Genomic DNA, 19276 nt, shown 5'->3' on the forward strand with positions numbered 1-19276 from the left:
TTAGAATGAGAACAATGCCACTGGTCGTTGTCATTCTCCACGGATTGCTGCAATCATTTTGGAGAGATGGACTTACTATATGAAATGGTCTCATGGCCTAGATAGGTCATTTTCTCCAAAGCCCACTGTAATTTGCAGAGGCTCGCCTTGTGACCATTCTCAGCGAGGTATTTCAGCAGGACTTTTGTGCCGGTATCGCAGGCCTGCTTAAAAGTAGAACAGCTTACAGGCACCTGGGTGGCTTAGTGGTGAAGCCGGAGACCACATACATATGCCGCGTTGCGGTGCGGGAGGCGTGGGTTCGTGTCCCGGCCTGTCGCCAATTTGCCTGTGTGTCTTCCCCTGTATTTTTCCTCCATTTCCTGTCTCTCTCCACTATGATGAAAACTGCTGTGGCCAAAAATGCAAAAAAAAAAAGTAGAACAGATTATTAATTCACTGACATGTGCAACAATTTGACCCCTCTGAAGGGATAAAAATTCATTGTTGTTTTTTTGTCAGTACACTGATAAATATAATCTTGATCATCTTGTTCAATTTTTAATTAACTGTAAAAAAACTTTTGGCTTTGGTTGTCAGTGAGAGCCCCTAAGGCTGCACATTTACCTTTTGTCCAATATACACTATGTATGCACACCCTTTCAGTTTCCTGTCTCTCCCTCTGCTACTTTTTCTCAAACTGTTCATCAGCTCACTCAACACGTTCTTTGGGTGAGTCTTCTGTCATGTAATCAGTTGTTTGTGTGTTGTTGTGCTTCACCAGTTCATCACAAACAGCAAACACCGTAGTGTGTTCCACTGGCATGCATCCAGCAGTGAATCCAAGTTAACCATCTTAAACTTTCTGTTCACTTGTGTTATAATCAAGCTATCTCTCCCTGACACAATGACAATCAACTATTTTAATGTTGAATTCCAACCCAACAAGTTGGCAGGACAGCATGGTGACAACAGAAACGCATGTTTAAAAGCTCCATATTCATTGTGGTCATATTGTAAATCTCTTGTGTTGTTCAGTCATTAGAAAGCGTCTTTGTAGAATTCAGTTAAATCTAATTTTATTTACATACCGTCCTGGATGTTTGAGGCACAGTGCACCTAAACCTGTAGGGGTCTAATAGACACATTGATGACTTGGAGGAAGTAACTATTGAAGCTAACTCAGAAAGAGACAGAGAGAGAGAGTCTAAATAAATATCAGTAGTATTGAAAGTAGCTGTACACAAAGACACGTCTGTGAGATGGTTATGAATAATTTTTCCTCTAATGGTTAAACCTTTATTTGTGACGAAATTCCTGAAGTCATTACTAGCTAAGGTCAAAGGAATACTTTAAAAGAGCCCTGACTCTTAGTCAGCCTGGCTACAGTGCTGAAAAGAAACCTAGAGATGTTCTTGTTTTCTTCAATCAGTGGTGAATAGATGTCAGAGCTCTACAGAGGGCTTTTTTTTTTTTTTTTAAAGAGCAACAAACTCTTTTTCCAGGCTAATGAAGAGCTATATTGTTCGTTCTTATTAATTTTTATTATTAATTGAATTTTTGGTGGTTTTTGTATTTTTTTGGTGGTCTGGGAATAGACACAGTCTCTATGGGGATGGGGTTTTGGGGGGATGACAGGAGGAGAGAAGCTGCAGAAAGGTGTGAGACTGCAAACCTGCTTCCTGGTCTAAAGAATGTTACAACAGTACACAGATGTTAGATGAGTTGAAACACAAATTTTTCATTACACCATCAGGATTAATATTCCTGATGAAGATGTTTAAGACTGACCTCATTTTAAATACTTTATATTCTGTTCATCATATTCTATAATGCATCATATTCTATAAAATTATGTTTGCAGTTTGACTGTCGTATGATGACCACATATCTTAACACCTTTTAACTGGGGATGTTGTTGGGGACTAATTTCTTAGTAGATGAAACAAAAGTGTCTAAACAAAGGCATCTGAAATCATTAATCACATTCTTCAATAATGATAAGAACTGTGTGGCGCCTCGCATTGCGGATTTTGTACATTGCACATTATACTCAAAACAGACAACTAGGAAAAAATAACTTATGTTATGTATATGAAAATGCGTTACAGCAAACGAACCCAAAACATGTTCTATGCCTGATGGGTTTCATAATGAGGTCTCATACTAGCTGGTTGCAAAAAGTTCTATAATCTGGCCCAAACTGTCTTAATAACCTTTTTTTTTTCTCTAGGTGTCTTTCATCTCCTTTTGCATTTCTGCAAATCTGACTGTGCCACTGCTCTACAGCATTCCACAACAAATTGATACAACAGCATCTTCTTCAAGATGCATAGCACTTTATTTTGATGACAGATTTAAGGGAATCTTGCTCATCATTCCTGCTCTGAAACAGCAACTAAACAAACGATCATACGGTGGCTCTTATATTGCAGTGCATTTGGCCTCTCAGGGCCACCGTATCTCAGGGCCACCGTATGACCACCTGATTTAACATTAAAAGCTAAATTTTATAATTCATAATTCCTTACTAAAACAGAGGAGAATGTTCACCTACATCAAGCAAGTTTGAGTTAAACCAAAAACAAGTACTGACTGTTCAGTATTAAAACATATACATGGCCTTTAGGGCAACAAAACTCTGTCAGTAACATTATCTCATACTGGCTGTATGTGGTTGCTGTGACTGGAGCTGCCAAAAGAGTCTGATAAAGAGGAAGTGCTTACAAACTGCTGGCAAAATACCAACTTTTACATAACCCAGACCACAGGAAATGGTTATCTCAAGGGATGCTGCTAATAAAGAGTACAGTGGGAATTGTTTTGTCTGTGAAACCTGAACCCTTTGGATTAAATTAAATAAGTATTTGTATTAGAAGCAGACTCTAACAGATCACTGTGACAGCTATGGTTATGCCTTTGACTACTGGGGGAAAGGAACACAAGTCTCAGTAACTTCTGGTAAGTAATAATGTCATTTAATTTCAGTTAAGTCAATCCTATATTTAACTGCTTATTTATAGTATTAAATGAAATCTTGGATATATTTTGTGCCTAATGGGATCTGCAAGAAAAAGTAAAACAGCTGTGTAAATGATGGGTAACAGTTTATCCGTTAGGTGTAATCATGTGTTAGATTACACAAGAGGCCGGCAAAATATTTTTTGCATTAAAGTGCAATTGAAATCTGTCACTGTGATTACTACTTTGACTACTGGGGAAAAGGAACAACCGTGACTGTCACATCAGGTAAAAAATAATAATAAGTGTTTTTGTCTTTGTATGTAGCGTAATAACACTTTCTAATTCTTTATATTTAGACCTCAGTAACAGCAACAGTATTTTAAAAGGGGTAGTTTTTGTATGTTGAATGTGTTGATGTCTCACACTGTGACGGTGCTTTTGACTACTGGGGGAAAGGAACCACGGTCACTGTCACAACAGGTAAAAGGAAAAAAAAAGACTTTTGTCTTCATATAGTTTTATTTATTTATTTATTTATTTGGACCTCAGTGGCTCCAGCCGAGTCTTTAGGGTGCTTGTTTTTGTATGTTGGATGTGTTGATTTCTCACACTGTGACGATGCTTTTGACTACTGGGGAAAAGGAACAATGGTCACTGTCACATCAGGTAAGAGGAGCTTTCCGACATAATAATGTTAAAAATGTCAGATTTAATTTGGATATGTTCGACTCTGAGGTGGTCGTTTTTGTATGTCGGATATGTTGAAATTTTACACTGTGACAACGCTTTTGACTACTGGGGTAAAGGCACAATGGTCACTGTCACATCAGGTAAGACGATCGAATTTCTTCTTCTTAATGTTGAGATTTAAATTCAAAAAGTGTTTTTTTTTCTATGAATATTAATGTTTTCATATATTGACACATATTAATTACTAAAATACTGTGAGTTCATAATCTGTACGCTCAGTTTAAACTGGTTAAAAATTAGGTTTTATTGAGGTGTCTGAATTTCTATTTGCAAACAACGAGAAGATACCGTTTTATTATAATTAAGATGGAAAATGTAGAAATATAGGAACAAATTTTTATATTGAGTGGTGAATAATTCTTTATCCTGTTACCGCGACTTTGACTACTGTGGAAATGGAACGGTGGTCACTGTCGCTTCAAGTATGAATTTTTATATTTATTTTAAAAGCTAAATTCCTATTTTCCCATTTAATTATATGTAATGTGACAAAGAATTTGCGAAAACCTAACCCTTGTGGTTCTTTCTCTTTGATTATATTGGAACATAATTATATAACTAAATATTAAGCTTAGAATGATTCAAAATTAACAGAGTTTCACAGAAGTTAGTTTTTGTGAGAGGTGCAAAAAGACTCTGTTAACTGTGATAACTGGGCTTTCGACTACTGGGGGAAAGGTACAACGGTTACAGTCACATCAGGTAAGATGATCTAATTCTTTCTGTTTAATGTTAAAATTTGGATTTTAAAACTGTGATATTTTAAAGAAATATTGTGGTTGTGAGAAAATTCAGTGCGTTCATTTCTAGAATACTGCAAAATAAATGTGTTATAATTTGCAGTCTTAGTTTAAATGTTGGTGGTGAAATCAGGTTTTGTTTAATCTTCTGATTTTCTATTTGCAAACAATAAGGAGAATATATGAGATAGTAGATTATTATAAGGTGGAAAGGTTTTTGTATGAAGTGGTGCATAACTTGTTAGACTGTGACTACGGTTTTGACTACTGGGGGAAAGGCACGATGGTCACCGTCACCTCAGGTATGAATTGTTATATTTCTAACTAAAGAGAGAAAATTCTCATCCCTCCACTACAATATAATGTCATTATTTTCACATGGGTACAACCATAGGGAGAAGTTTATTAATGTAAATAATTATATCAACAGTTTTTGTAGCCTGATCTGTAAAAAAAATTAATAATAATCATTTTGTGCTAAATAATCTCTAAAATCAAAGTCAAAGATTTTTGTGTGAAAAGACTGCATTAAGTACCACAAATGGGCTTTAAAATACTCAGAAAATGTATTGAAACCAAAGGCGATAACACTGTGATCAGATATAATTAGTCTATTTTTAATTTTAAACCTGCATAGTATACAAGTTATAGTGAGATTAATAAATGTTAAAGTTTACTTTTTTGTGCATTGTTAGTATTTTAGCCTTTTTTTTAAGAACAATGTAGAGTCAGTACTGTGCTTTTGACTATTGGGGAAAGCAGTCATCGTTTCATCAGGTAAGAACACCATTTAATCTCAAACACGGCTGCTGAGACAGGATTAAATTTATTGTCTTTTTGTAAGAATTTTCCATCAACATTGTGAAAAGACATTTACAGATTTATGCCATTCTTTATTGAATTTTTTTGAACAAATTATTTTTTGTTGATGTTCTGCATTTGAAATGTTTTACTGCAGACTAACAAAGAGGGAAGCTTATAATATATAATAGAACTGAGGGAGGTTGGTGGACAAATAGCCTCTGAATAAATGTTGCAGAGAACAATTAAGAAGTATTTTATTATGGGCTTTATTATACAACACAGTCGGCTCGTTTGATTTCTCTTTAACCAATTCTAGTTTAAAATGTTTGTTTCATTGTTATATTTCAATTTTGGTTCATTAATTACTGTTGTTTCACTTTTATTAGCCTCTTCAACTGGACCAACTGTGTTTCCTCTGATACCATGTGGCTCTGAGAGCGGAGAGATGGTCACTCTTGGCTGCCTTGCCACCGGCTTTAACCCTTCTTCAGTGACTTTCTCATGGAACAAAGGCGGCACTGCCTTGGAGGACTTCATTCAGTACCCTGCAGCACAGAAGGGCGATGTTTATACTGGAGTCACTCAAGTCCGAGTGAGGAGACAGGACTGGGATGCAAGACAGAATTTCCAGTGTGTTGCGAATCATGCTGCTGGGAATGCACAGGCTGATATCAGAAAAATAGGTAAGACTCCTGCTACGTCATATTTAATTACTTTTTCTTGGTTCATTTGACTTCTAATATGTTTACATAAAAGCACTGATAACATTTTTAAAGTAAAGAATTTAAAAGGTATAAGCAGTCTGACAAGAAACAATAGCCATTAAATTGGCATGTTATGGTTATAAAAATACATAACCCTTACTCAGTACAAGTTGGACTTTTTGTTTAGTTTAGTTTTTTTGTGCAGCAAATAATTAAATTGCTAGTAAAGTATTAATGACCTACACTTATTGATTGCTACTTCTAATAATTGTTATCTAGTTCATCTCAATTTTTTTGCTTTTGTTGGGGTTTTTTTGAAGAATTTTTAAAAAATTTTCACTCATGTAGTGTACATCTTCAGCACCTCTCTGAGAAAAACACAGTATTATAGCACTGTGTGCCTCTTTCCATCGATCTACATTATTCTAATCCTTTCTAATTTCTGCCTGTGTCCCTCCACTGCCATTGCGCATTGATTATTAACCTAATTAACATTAACATTAAGTCTGTGTTTGCTTGCCAGTCAATGTATATGCAGAAGTGAGCACTGACGCTCTGCTGTTCAGTTATTTAATTTTTTTTTGTCTATGGAAATCAAATTTTATTTCAGATTTAAATAAATAAAACTGTTTACAAACAAGATCTATGTAATATAAACACTGTAGCACAATGTTTACCTCAGCTTCTGCATATATATTTATATATATATATATATATATATCCCTGCTTCTGCATACATATATTTGTGTATATCTTTGTTTTTCAGTGCCGTTTCGTAAGAATGCAACTCTTAAAGTCTTTTCGCATTCTGATGAGGACGGCAGCTGTACCATCTCCTGCTTTGCCAAAGAGTTTGCACCAAAGAAACATACGATAACATGGCAGAAAAATGGAGTGGACATCACCAGCAAAAAAGATATGATCAGTACAGTTTCAGAACAGATACAACTGAATGAAAATGAGGTCGTGTATAATGCAGTGAGTGTTCTCACAGTAAATTCCAATGACTTGGATGGAAACACTGAATTTTCATGTCTGTTTGACGGAGGAGAAAATCAGTCTTTGAATAAATCTGTGCCTTGCAAAGATTGCAGAGGTGAGTAACTGATACTTTTCCTTTTAAAAGAACTGTACATGTATTTTCCCCCATGGTTTTGTAAAAGATTGTATTCAATAACTGTTCATTGCTTCTTTACTTAGGTCCTGTATCATGTCCTACAGATAATGTGAAGGTAGATCTCATCGGCCCCACAACTAAGAGCATGCTTTTACATAAAAAAGGAACTGTGACATGTAAAGTCACAGCAGAAAATAAAGGACTCAGTATAACTTGGGAGAGAGAGGATGGAAGAGATGTATTAGGCAATCCAATGACTAAAGTCAATGGCAATGGGAAGACATACAAGTCTGAAATTGACATCACCTTTGACGAATGGGCCAGGGGTGTGGAACGCACTTGTCTTGTTCACCACGACGATTTGCTGGAGCCAATGACGAGAACTTATACAAGGAGATTCGGTAAGAAAATTATTCAGAAACTGTTTACTGTGAGCCTGTTTACTCCTTATTGCCATCTTGAAATCAATCAGTGTGTCTGTGTGTGCATTGTTGTTGTTGTTTCTTCTCTTGCACAGATTCCCAGTATTATTTAGGTTCATTTATGTGTGTCATAAAGTCTCTCATGTTCTCTGATGCTTACAGGACAACGACTTGAGCGTCCTTCAGTTTTTATGCTGCCTCCATTAGAACACACTAGCAAAAAAATGGTGACCCTGACTTGCTTTGTGAAAGACTTCTTCCCTAAGGATGTTTATGTGTCCTGGCTTGTGAATGACGATGAAGCAGACTCATCTGCATTTAGTACCACAGAACCTATTGAAACCAAAGGAAGCTATTCTGCTTACAGCCAGTTGTTTGTCAGCCTGGACCAGTGGAAAAGGCCTGATGCCGTCTATAACTGTGTAGTGTACCACGAATCTGTGGTCAACACAACTCAAGCTATTGTCAGGTCCACTGGGTACAAAACATTTGAAAATACCAACCTCGTCAACCTCAACATGAACATCCCTGAAACGTGCAAGGCCCAGTAGATGTCATTTCATGTCTCTGTGTCTCCTGTTACTTGTTGTTTAATGTTTGTTGTTTGTGATATGACATTGTGTTTGTGTGTTTTAATGCAGATTCAAAATAAAAAAAAAACACTTTGCAACTCTGTTGATGTTTGTTATATGTAGTTCATGTCTCCATTTAAAAGGATTTTGTGTTTATCATACAGTCACAGTGCTATCCTAACATTGCATACATTAGATGTAGATAGTAGCATTGTCTATCACACAGTGACAACAAAATTTTCTGCATCACATATTCCACAACCGCTTCAGAAAATTAACAATTTAGGCAACAGTCTGTGTTCATTTCACATGCAGATAGTGCATTAACATTGTTTCCGTGACTTGTCTTTGTGTGCCTGTGTTTCCTCTACTGGGTCTTGCACCTCTAAAAGACAGATTCTTTAACACAAATCTTTTCATCTCCCAGTCAAGGGATAAATGTACAAATTTAACAATACCAGAGTCTTTCAAAAGCAAGTCAGGATTGTAGGTCTGAAAATACACTATTTATTTCTATAGTGTAGTCACTCAACATGCACCAATTATTTATGTTTTCTTTGGTTTTATGTTCTAACTGGATTGGCTGACTAACTGACACTGATTAAATTTACTATGGCATGTGAGGTCAAACGATATGTATTTACAAGGGGAAATAAACAGAATCTATAAGTTATTGTCTTGCAAACTATGTTTCAAAGAAAAATTTTCTTTCTAGGTCACAATTTCATCATCCTGGACTCTGTGGACGGAGAACAAGATAACATAACAAGTGTAGCCATCGTCTTCATCCTCCTCTTCCTCATCACTCTGCTGTTAATTTTTGGAACCACTTTTATCAAGGTAATCAGAAGTTGATATGTTGGTGCTTTGTATAAATTTACCTCAATGAGAAGAAGACAACTTTGTGAATTCAAGCAACAACAGTAAGTGAAAAAAAAAACTTTTAGCATGAGTAGCATGACAGAACATATTTATTAAGCGCGTAATCACAATAGAAAACCATAATCATAAAATGATCACAACTGCCTAAGACACAGTCGTTCTGCTTTAGAAACATTTGACAGCAACTTGTTTCTGTTACAAAAAAAGATTTGGATTATCCCAGGCAGTTATTAGATTGACTCTGTTCTTTTTCACAATTCAGGACTGTTGTTGAATTAAGTTTCTGCAGCTAAAAACTATTTATTTTTTATTAGGATTATGGAGGGCTACTAATTTTATTGACAAAAGACTTCTGTAAATAATGCAAGTTCTGAAAACATAATTTAATAGTTTATTTTTTAAGACCAGCTGATATAATATTGAATGCACTGCCCAAAATTTTAGATCTATGGACAAAGACAAGGGTTAGAGGTCAGAAGCAGTTAAGTGACAGTCAGCTATGACATGCATCTTGCAAGACCATCAGAAAATGTTGGTCAGTGGATGTAAGAAATCTGTCACAGAATTTATGGTGTCGGGTATGCTGTTAAAATTATTTCAATGAAAGTTTAATCTCCACTTTGTCCTCCAAGAAAATGAACATAACAAATTGGAAATTAACTTAGATGGTTTCAGATTATAATGAAATAATGGAAATGTTTTAAAACCAGTAAAGAGTGACATGTGTGGTGGACTGAAATAATTAAACATTATGATGAAAAAATTTATTATTATACTCATGAGTCTATGATGAGTCTATGTGATATTACATGCAATAACTAATGTTAATACTAAAACATACAAAACAGGCTTAAAACCAGAGATAACTAGAAAATATAATGGTATTAAATATGTGCATTTTACCTCGTGTCCAGGTGTGAAATGTATATCTCAGTGGTTTATGTCCAGGTGACAATTTTCTGAATCTCTGTATTAATGTATTAATTAATACAGAGCACATATAAAGCAAATTGATACATTTTATATTATCTGACATGACTATTGTAAAACTATGTTAATACTGTGTGACAGTCTATTAAGGGCACCTTTATCCTGCATCTGTTAGTCTGGCAGCCTACGTGAATTTCAGCTGATACATAAAATGGTGTTCTTTAAATGCTTGTTTAGATCATTTATTTATGCAACCACAACATGAGTCAGTTACAGCATTTTAAATGTGCTGTGTGTTGATAATTTTTTTTATATGTGTAGATAATTTGTGATGTAGCAGTGTAACTTCATGTGTGAACACTGTTCATAAACAAGTAGTGGTGAGCAGTATGAATTATTTTTTTTGTTGTTGCAAGTTTACCAATCAAATTATATTTGTTTTTCTTCACAGGTCAAGTAAAACAAAGGGAATGTGAAAGGACCTTTGAGTGTGAAAAAAAAAAAAATATATATATTTTTCATATAATCTCATGCTATCATGTAAGTAATCACAATTGTCTTTTTAACTGCAAAAACTTTATTGCTTTTTGAAAATAAATGTTTCAGTGAAGATAAATTTGTCTTTCTTTCTTTCATTATTTTGAAACTGTTACCATTGTCTGAAGTTTTATCTGTTTAATAAGTATCATTTCTGTGTATTTAATATTTTGTCTTTTTTTTTTTTGTTTACTCTGTAGTATACAGTTATGTTCATCACATCCACAGCACCTGGAGTCAGCAGCCTGTGTTATACCGAATATGCAAAGTAGTAGATTTTACAGTCGGTTGCTTTTTAGTCTATTATTACAAGATTTGAGAAGTAAAACCTTTGGCAAAGTCATGAGAAGTGATGTGATATGCATGCAAACTGAAATGAGAAATTTAAATGTGCACTTGGTTTCTCTTACTGGCATAACCACATCTCACACCTGGTGTCTCTGATGCGCCGTTGGTCTTTGCATTGTTTCGCTTCTGTATTTTGGCACTTTTTTGGGACCTGGGTGTTACTCAATGCTTCCGCTTGCTGCTTGCCCTCATCACTCTGCCCTATCATGCATAACATCTGTGCAACAGACTTCCAGCCGTGTCTCCACCTGACTCAACAACACCAAAAAAAAAAAAAAAAGTAAAAGCACAACTGCCATCTAGCTTAGATACAGAGATACTACACTTAGAACTGAACTTAAACAGTTGTTCATTTATCAGAATCTGAAGGTATGTATACTTGAGGTCTTTTTTTTTCTTATGTTGACACAATATTTATAATGAGGCATGCAAAGTCAAACTAATCTCTGTTCTACCTCAGAATTACGGATTTTCGCGCCAAACATCACACTGTACCCCGTCTGGGATGGGGAATTTGGGACCTCACCAGTAAAGCTCATCTGCACCCTAAGTGGCTACTTTCCAGATGACCTGAAACTGGAGTGGCTGCAGGACAAAAAAACACTGAGTCAAAACGATGAGGCAAACAGAAGGAAGCTGCGAAGTTTAGCGGGAGAGGAGAAAACCTTCAGCCTAAGTAGCGAGTTTAAGCCAGATATGACAGCGTGGGCAGAAGGATCAGATTTTACCTGCACTGCCAGTCTCAGTAACACTGAATATAGGAAAACAATAAAGAGCTGTCAATGTAAGTATATACAGCTACTAACTCAAAGTATACAATTAACATGCACATTTGCAGTTATATCTAAAACAATCTAAGAACAGTTTTTAGAGAAAGTTAGGTTTCATTAGCTTGCTATATTGACAAGCACATTTTTCTTACAGTCCAAAGAAGTTCTCCTCCTTCCATTCATGTGGAGCTTCCCAGCTTCGAGGCTGTAATGTCACAATCTAAGGTGCAAGCAACGTGTTTGGTCCACACTCATTTTTATGCCAAGATCACCTGGCTGATTGACGGTAAAGCTACAAGTGACAGAGTGCAAAGAGTAAACAACATAACTCATATAAGCAGTAAACTTACAGTTTCCTCGAGTCAGTGGAAGCAACTGAAGAGTTTAACATGCAGAGCAGAGCATAAGTGCTTCCCTTCTGCTGAGAAGACCATAGATATCTCAGGTAAGACTGCAACATGGAAATCAGACCTGACCAAAGAGGACCTGAAATAATCATTTGACTTTGTTTCTGTATATTATCATCCAGGTCCTGCAGTTAGAACTCCATTGGTGGAGATCAGACGATCTCTCCCAGATCTGCTGAAGGGAAACAGTGCAGTGTTTGAGTGTGACATCAAAGAGCTGTCGTCACATGACCTCTACGTCACCTTACAAGTGAACGATGTTGACTTTCCTGAAAAACAATATTATGATCTTCCTGAAGGCCCGGGCCTCCTTTCAATCAGGAGTCGATTCACTGTCCCTCAGGATCACTGGAGGAAAGACAAAACATTTACCTGCAAAGTGAATCAAGGCTTTTCTGCAAGCTTTAAGTCAAACTCCACTGGCAATGTTTTTGGTGAGGAGATCTACTCTTGTTTCCTTTGACTGCAGCTGATTTCCCTTTGTTGCTTTATCTGTTATTTGTTTCCATTAAATGGATTAATTGATGCACTGATTCATCTTTCTTTAGCGGACCCATCAGTGGAACTTTATCTGGCCCCCAGTAACAGGCCTGAAAAACAGACACTCTTATGCTCTGGACGAGGCTTCGACCCTCAAATTATATGGTTTTCCAAGTCTCAGCAAAGGCCTCAGTCACACAGTGATATCAGCATGGGTGTGGATGGACGTGCCAGAGTAAACAGTCAACTTATTATTGATCAGTCTGAGTGGAAAACAGGGAAGGTGTTCACTTGTGAAGTGTTTGACAAGTCTCTGAATAAAAGTGTCAAGGAGGAAATGCACATTTGTTCAGGTAAAAGTACAAAATAAAGGCACAAATCTATCCAAATGTCTACTTTCTAGCAACAAGGAAAATAGTATATTTCATATAGATGTAATTTACTCCAGATTTAGACCTACTTCATGATTTTTTTTTTTCTCTGACAGCTTTTTCAAGTTCTCCTCCTTCCATTCATGTGGAGCTTCCCAGCTTCAAGACTGTAATGTCACAATCTGATGTGCAAGCAACGTGTTTGGTCCACACTCATTTTGATGCCAAGATCACCTGGCTGATTGACGGTAAAGCTACAAGTGACAGAGTGCAAAGAGTAAACAACATAACTCATATAAGCAGTAAACTTACAGTTTCCTCGAGTCAGTGGAAGCAACTGAAGAGTTTAAAGTGCAGAGCAGAGCATAAGTGCTTCCCTTCTGCTGAGAAGACCATAGATATCTCAGGTAAGACTGCAACATGGAAATCAGACCTGACCAAAGAGGACCTGAAATAATCATTTGACTTTGTTTCTGTATATTATCATCCAGGTCCTGCAGTTAGAACTCCATTGGTGGAGATCAGACGATCTCTCCCAGATCTGCTGAAGGGAAACAGTGCAGTGTTTGAGTGTGACATCAAAGAGCTGTCGTCACATGACCTCTACGTCACCTTACAAGTGAACGATGTTGACTTTCCTGAAAAACAATATTATGATCTTCCTGAAGGCCCGGGCCTCCTTTCAATCAGTAGTCGATTCACTGTCCCTCAGGATCACTGGAGGAAAGACAAAACATTTACCTGCAAAGTGAATCAAGGCTTTTCTGCAAGCTTTAAGTCAAACTCCACTGGCAATGTTTTTGGTGAGGAGATCTACTCTTGTTTCCTTTGACTGCAGCTGATTTCACTTTGTTGCTTTATCTGTTATTTGTTTCCATTAAATGGATTAATTGATGCACTGATTCATCTTTCTTTAGCGGACCCATCAGTGGAACTTTATCTGGCCCCCAGTAACAGGCCTGAAAAACAGACACTCTTATGCTCTGGACGAGGCTTCGACCCTCAAATTATATGGTTTTCCAAGTCTCAGCAAAGGCCTCAGTCACACAGTGATATCAGCATGGGTGTGGATGGATGTGCCAGAGTAAACAGTCAAATTGTTATTGATCAGTCTGAGTGGAAAACAGGGAAGGTGTTCACTTGTGAAGTGTTTGACAAGTCTCTGAATAAAACAGTCAGCAAAAACATCAGTCTCTGTTCAGGTAAAGTGAAAATGCAATTCATATAATACACATTCAGAATGCAGTGAGACTATCTTTGAATAAAAATTATTGTCATGAGATTCTTTATATGTGTCTTATGGGTTTTACATATTCTCTACTTTTCATATTATTTTTTTTTCAGTAACTCCAGCATCATCTCAGATAGTCGGGGTTTACGTTCAGGGACCACCACTACAACAGCCTGAGAACAAAGGACCCATGACTATTACCTGTCTTCTGGTCGGCCCTCATCTTAATGATTTTTCCATCACCTGGAAAGTGGATGGCAAAATAATCCCTGACCAACTTGTTCATACTAATACTTCAGTAAGTCACAGCAATGGGACAGAGACTCGCCAGAGCTTCCTTCATGTGTCGGCAGAGGATTGGAATGCATATAAACAAGTTTCATGTGAAGGAAAGCATCCATGTTCCAAACAGGGCAATGAAGATCATATAAGCAAAAGCAGAGGTAATGCTTCGATAAAACTTCTATGGGTGCAACAGACAGGAAAATATAATATATTTGATGATGTTTGCTTTGATGTGACTGTATTGTTCCTCTTCTCTCCTTTTTGTGTTTTTCTAGACCTCCAAACACCAACAGTGAAGATAATGCCATCATATGCCCCTGAACCCTCTGTGTCTGATATCCTAACCCTTGTTTGCCTAGTTTCTGGATTTTTCCCAGCTAATATCATAGCATACTGGGAACAAGATGGCCAGAGAATCCCATCCTCTCATTACATTAACAGTCCTCCATGGAAATACGCAGGGAGCAGCTCTTACTCTATGAACAGCAGACTAAATATATCCAAAACTGAAGACAAAGCGTCTACGTATTCTTGTGCTGTCCAACATGAGTCATCTATAAAGCCTGTTGAAACCTCTGTAACTAATGTGTTTGGTGAGCAGCTGTTTAGCACTTAATATTTATCTGTTATTTCCATTGCTTTCATTTGAACAAGCTGATTAAAAGTGATTAACTGATTACTAAAAATGTTGTGGCTATCTCTCCAGCCTCCATGATCTACAGCCAACCATCAGCCTACTTGCTCCAGGGCTCAAATGAATTTGTGTGCCTGGTCTTTGGCTTCAGCCCTGTATCCATTAACATCACTTGGTTTCATAATGGGGGCACAGAACTGCTGAACTACAACACCAGTGAGCCCCACAGAGGCCCAGACGGAAAGTTCAGTATCCAGAGCCACCTTGACCTGTCCCAAGCCAAATTCTTTCCTGGGACGGTCCTCACCTGCAGGGTGACTCATGCCAACACCACCCTGTCCCTGAATATATCAAAACCAGGTACTAGATCATTCATTGATAGTATAACAATATTAAGGTAATAAATAACTGACAAATTTATATATCATTTACAGACACGCAGGAGCACTGTAATTTATTTGATGACATTTTGCACGCTGATGTAAACCTCGACACAGCCGAGGAAACCTGGAATATGGTTTTCACCTTCCTTGGTTTTTTCATCATCCTCACTATTTATGCTATCATAGTTACATTGATTAAGGTAAGCATTTGTTCTTTTCTTGTTTAAAATTAAGATTCTAATCCAGTTTCTCATATAAACTGTGTGGGTTCACCATTATTATTATTATTAGCTGTTGTTGTTGTAGTTTAAAATCACACTTGTATTAATTTTAATACAAAACAATACAAAACTGCCACCAAAAGTTGTGACATTCTCTTTTTTCCTTTCAGACTAAATGATGATGCTCAGCTTCTGTGTTATGATTGAAATGAGGAACTTTGGGGATTTTTGACCGCATGTGGCCTGACTAGTTTGAACATGTAATCCGTTGTGTTTCCATTGTTACTAATGAAATTGTTCACGCTGTACAACGTTTAGTGTTTTTGCTTTGTGCTCGATGTGTCATGTATGTAAGATGAAGTGAGAAAATGAATGAAAAAATGAATAAAAGAAACTAATGTCTGAATATCTGCTCTCCACTCCTTCTTCTTGACTTCAGAAAAATGCAAATATGCTTCAGAGAATAAAAATTGATGACATATTTTGATATAAGTGTGTTTATCCTTCAGGAAATTGCTCAGCACCACAGTGCACAATGTCGCAACACAACAATTGTATTACTCAGATTTTCCACAAGAGTGAGACAAAGTTCCATGTGCTTGCAGTAATATGGGTGTCACCTGTATGTGAAAGAGGAGTCATGTTGTAATTTAAAGATGCTGACAGATGGGATGCAGTAGTGTGATGAAGAGGTTCATTCATTTGAAAGCACAAAGACTGTTTTTGTATCTCTTCTTGTTTCCACACATAAACAGTGTCAGTGTGAATCTGTGCACACTCTGTCTTTGAGTGAGAGCTTAGAGTGTGTTTCCATGTGCATTTGTGTACCTTGTGGGTTTAGAGGAATTCACATCTGGGAGGAATGACACTAAACACATTAATGCTTACTATTGGCTACCTCTGAAGTGATCTGGCAGTGTGTCTGCCCCGATTGGCTGTGGCCTGTGGCAGCCAGCCCAAATCTGTGACGCTGTTGCTGGGATGGAGTCACAGCATGCTGCTGCCAGTCTAAGTGCTGAGGGGCCGGCAACGGGGAAGCCAGGGCACCATGCCCAGCAGGCTGACTGAGAGCGTCTCCCTGTCTGACACCCCCGCAAAGCACCCTCCCCCCCTAGGTCCTTACCTGAACCCTTCTGTGTGTCCACACAACCAAAGGATAAATTAAAACCAAACATCCTACCTGAGCCAACAAGGCGACAGTAGAATGCTGGTTAGTCTGAGCAGGTCCCAGCATTAAATGTTTAAACTGACAAGCAGTGTAGTGCTGAAAAGAACATAAATGCCCCATTAATTCAAAGAGGAAAATAAAGATTTGTCTTTAAAAAAATTAAGTTAGCTAATATTTCACTTATCAAGAGAGAAGCAGGCTGTTGAGCAACCAGACTATCCTGGTTTTGTCTTATTTAATTATAACAAAAATGGATATTATATATATATATATATATATATATATATATATATATATATATATATATATATATATATAAATAAATGAATTGTACGATGCATTCTCAAAGTGCCAAGTTGAAGAACAGATTAGGGAACATACCCCCAATTTAACCCAAATCATTTTACCCTAACCTGAAGCCTTTTATCTGTCCTTCTTACTGATGGTACAGCTTTGCCTTTATTCAACCAGTAAAATCACACTGAGTTTTCTTTTAAGAAAAGGGATGATTAACGAGAGTAAACAAAGTCATATCAATTCTTAAAATATCACAGTGACAAGAGACACAAGTGCAGAGGCCCGACAGAGTTCAACCCTGACAGCCACATCATGCCAGGGACTGTTCTCCCATTTGAACAGAACTGAATAGTTTAATTGAGCAGGTAGATTGTTAGAATACGAGGTCAAATTTCAGTGTAACACTGCACTCTAGTGGATGTAGTAATTATGACAGGGAAAGGAGTTGAAACCAACAGCTAAATGAGGGGATGCCACAGTAAGTCCTAATGTCCACATAGAAAAGCAGTCAGTGTGGATGGATCAAAAAAAAAAAGAAAAGAAAAAAATGAAGTCATTCTTATTTTGTGCACAGGTTTAACCAACTACATTTTATCATTTTAAGCTCCCTACTTGTCGCTCCTTTTGAGCCAGTTTGTGACGTGATATGACAAACATGATGTCAAATATTAGACAATACAAAGCAAAAATAAAATGAGGCCTGCAGCCTGTGTATGTGTGCTGTCTGTGCCATACAGAATCAATTACTTGATTTGTTTTTACACGGGAGCCCATGATGATTCCCAGCAAGAAATTCTTCAAAAATGCCATACATGAAAAAAACAATAGTAAATTAACAGTAAATGATAATAATTAATTATGAACCATGATGAGGTTGACTCTTCAGATGCAAATATATGTAAGCTACCACTGTCTTTTACCATACTGGATTACACAGCAGTGGACAGTAAATTTCATTGTAGTAGATGTTGTAACTAAGTCTAAGGATACAATTCCTCCACTGTTATCTTCTATAATGCCAACACAATGCAGAACAAACTTTACTCCCACAGACGTTGGTTATCTTGCGTTTGACCCTGGATACTGTGGCTCCTCTGAAAAAGAAGGCAAGAAATCAGAGGTGCTTGACTCCCTGGTATAACTCACAACCCTAAACCAGATAACCCATGAGCTGGAGAGGAAATTGAGTTTCGCTCATTTAGATAATCTTTATTTGGCCTGGAAAAATGGTTTGTTGGTCTATTAAAAAAAAAAAAAAAAAAGGCCTCCATAAAGCTACTATTATTCCTCACTAACTTAGGTAAAGAGGAACAACCCCAGATTTCTCTCAAGCACTGAAGTGAGGCTGACAATGTCATGATTCTGGGTCCACTGACCCAGCGTTTTTGTTTATACTTAGTTATTGAGTTGTGTTTACCTTTTCTGTGCTTCTTTTATTGTTATTGGTTATGTTTTAATTTCTGCTTTCCCAGTGTTTCCCGGTGTGGTGTGTCTAGTCCATGTCTTTGTTTCTCTGTCTTCCTTCCTGTTTTATTTTGGTGGTCCTCTGTTCCCCGTGTGTTGTGTTCTGTGTTACTTCTTTTTTGTAATTATTAGTATTATTGTGTTCACCTGTGTTCCCAGCTGTGTCCACTCCCCTCATCAGCCCTCTGGTATTTAAAGCTCTCAGTTTGTTGTGTCTGTGTGCTGTCTGCTTTGTGTGCATTCACTTTTTGTGCGTGTCTTGTTTTGGCTTCATGTAGACCTTGGGTTTTGGAATTTTGTGTGTTGTGTTTTTGGACACTGAAAAGATTTTCAGCATTAAAGCTGCTTAATATCAGTTCTGTCTCATGTGTCCACCCCTGCCAGCCACACAGACAAAGAGTCAGAGCTCTGCTGAGCCAAGTATTCCTTTGACTTTAGCCAGCAATGACTTCATGAATTTCTTTACAAATAAAATTGTATTTATTAGAGACAAAGGCCAGGACCTTTCTGTGTGGAGTTTGCAGGTTCTTCCCATGTTTGTGTGGCTTTTCTCCAGGTGCTCCAGTTTCCTCCCACAGTCCAAAGTGATTCTAAATTGCCCTAAATTGTGTTCCAATTATTAGTGCTAAAGGTATTCAAATCAATAAAACGACAAGGGAGCCCAAACTTATGCACCTGCCTAATTTTGTTTAAATAATTATTGCACACTTTCTGTAAATCCTATAAACTTCATTTCACTTCTCAAATATCAATGTTTTCGTCTGCTATATTCAACTGAAGTTGCTGATCCGAACAACCAGTGATTTAAAATCATGA

At 37.1% G+C, this 19276-nt stretch overlaps 3 protein-coding genes across 4 annotated transcripts in view; all 3 read left to right on the plus strand.

Annotated features, from left to right (window-relative positions):
* Positions 1 to 8150, plus strand: part of LOC115783988 (immunoglobulin mu heavy chain-like) — a 295581-nt gene extending 287431 nt beyond the window's left edge. Inside the window, exons 4-7 of the mRNA XM_030735027.1 lie at positions 5624 to 5920; positions 6708 to 7037; positions 7142 to 7459; positions 7643 to 8150. Coding sequence (XP_030590887.1) covers positions 5624 to 5920; positions 6708 to 7037; positions 7142 to 7459; positions 7643 to 8031 — 1334 coding nt within the window. The 3' untranslated portion in view covers positions 8032 to 8150. The remainder of the gene's footprint in view (positions 1 to 5623; positions 5921 to 6707; positions 7038 to 7141; positions 7460 to 7642) is intronic.
* The window catches only part of LOC115783986 (serine/threonine-protein kinase pim-1-like), a 1015907-nt gene that overhangs the window by 841770 nt on the left and 154861 nt on the right, over positions 1 to 19276 (plus strand). The gene's annotated exons all lie outside the window — the stretch shown is intronic.
* Positions 10392 to 15937, plus strand: LOC115783983 (uncharacterized). 2 transcript variants are annotated; one of them, XM_030735015.1, is made up of 13 exons: positions 10394 to 11118; positions 11210 to 11533; positions 11674 to 11964; positions 12049 to 12360; positions 12475 to 12759; positions 12894 to 13184; positions 13269 to 13580; positions 13695 to 13979; positions 14122 to 14451; positions 14569 to 14886; positions 15000 to 15287; positions 15362 to 15510; positions 15702 to 15937. In XM_030735015.1, the coding sequence occupies exons 2-13, from the start codon at positions 11446 to 11448 to the stop codon at positions 15708 to 15710; spliced, it is 2958 nt and encodes a 985-aa protein (XP_030590875.1). In that variant the 5' UTR covers positions 10394 to 11118; positions 11210 to 11445; the 3' UTR covers positions 15711 to 15937. The 2 variants fall into 2 exon arrangements, with proteins under 2 accessions (XP_030590873.1, XP_030590875.1); XM_030735013.1 differs by having other exon boundaries at positions 10392 to 11533.

This window comes from Archocentrus centrarchus, chromosome 8 (assembly GCF_007364275.1).
Source record: "Archocentrus centrarchus isolate MPI-CPG fArcCen1 chromosome 8, fArcCen1, whole genome shotgun sequence".
Taxonomy (NCBI): domain Eukaryota; kingdom Metazoa; phylum Chordata; class Actinopteri; order Cichliformes; family Cichlidae; genus Archocentrus; species Archocentrus centrarchus.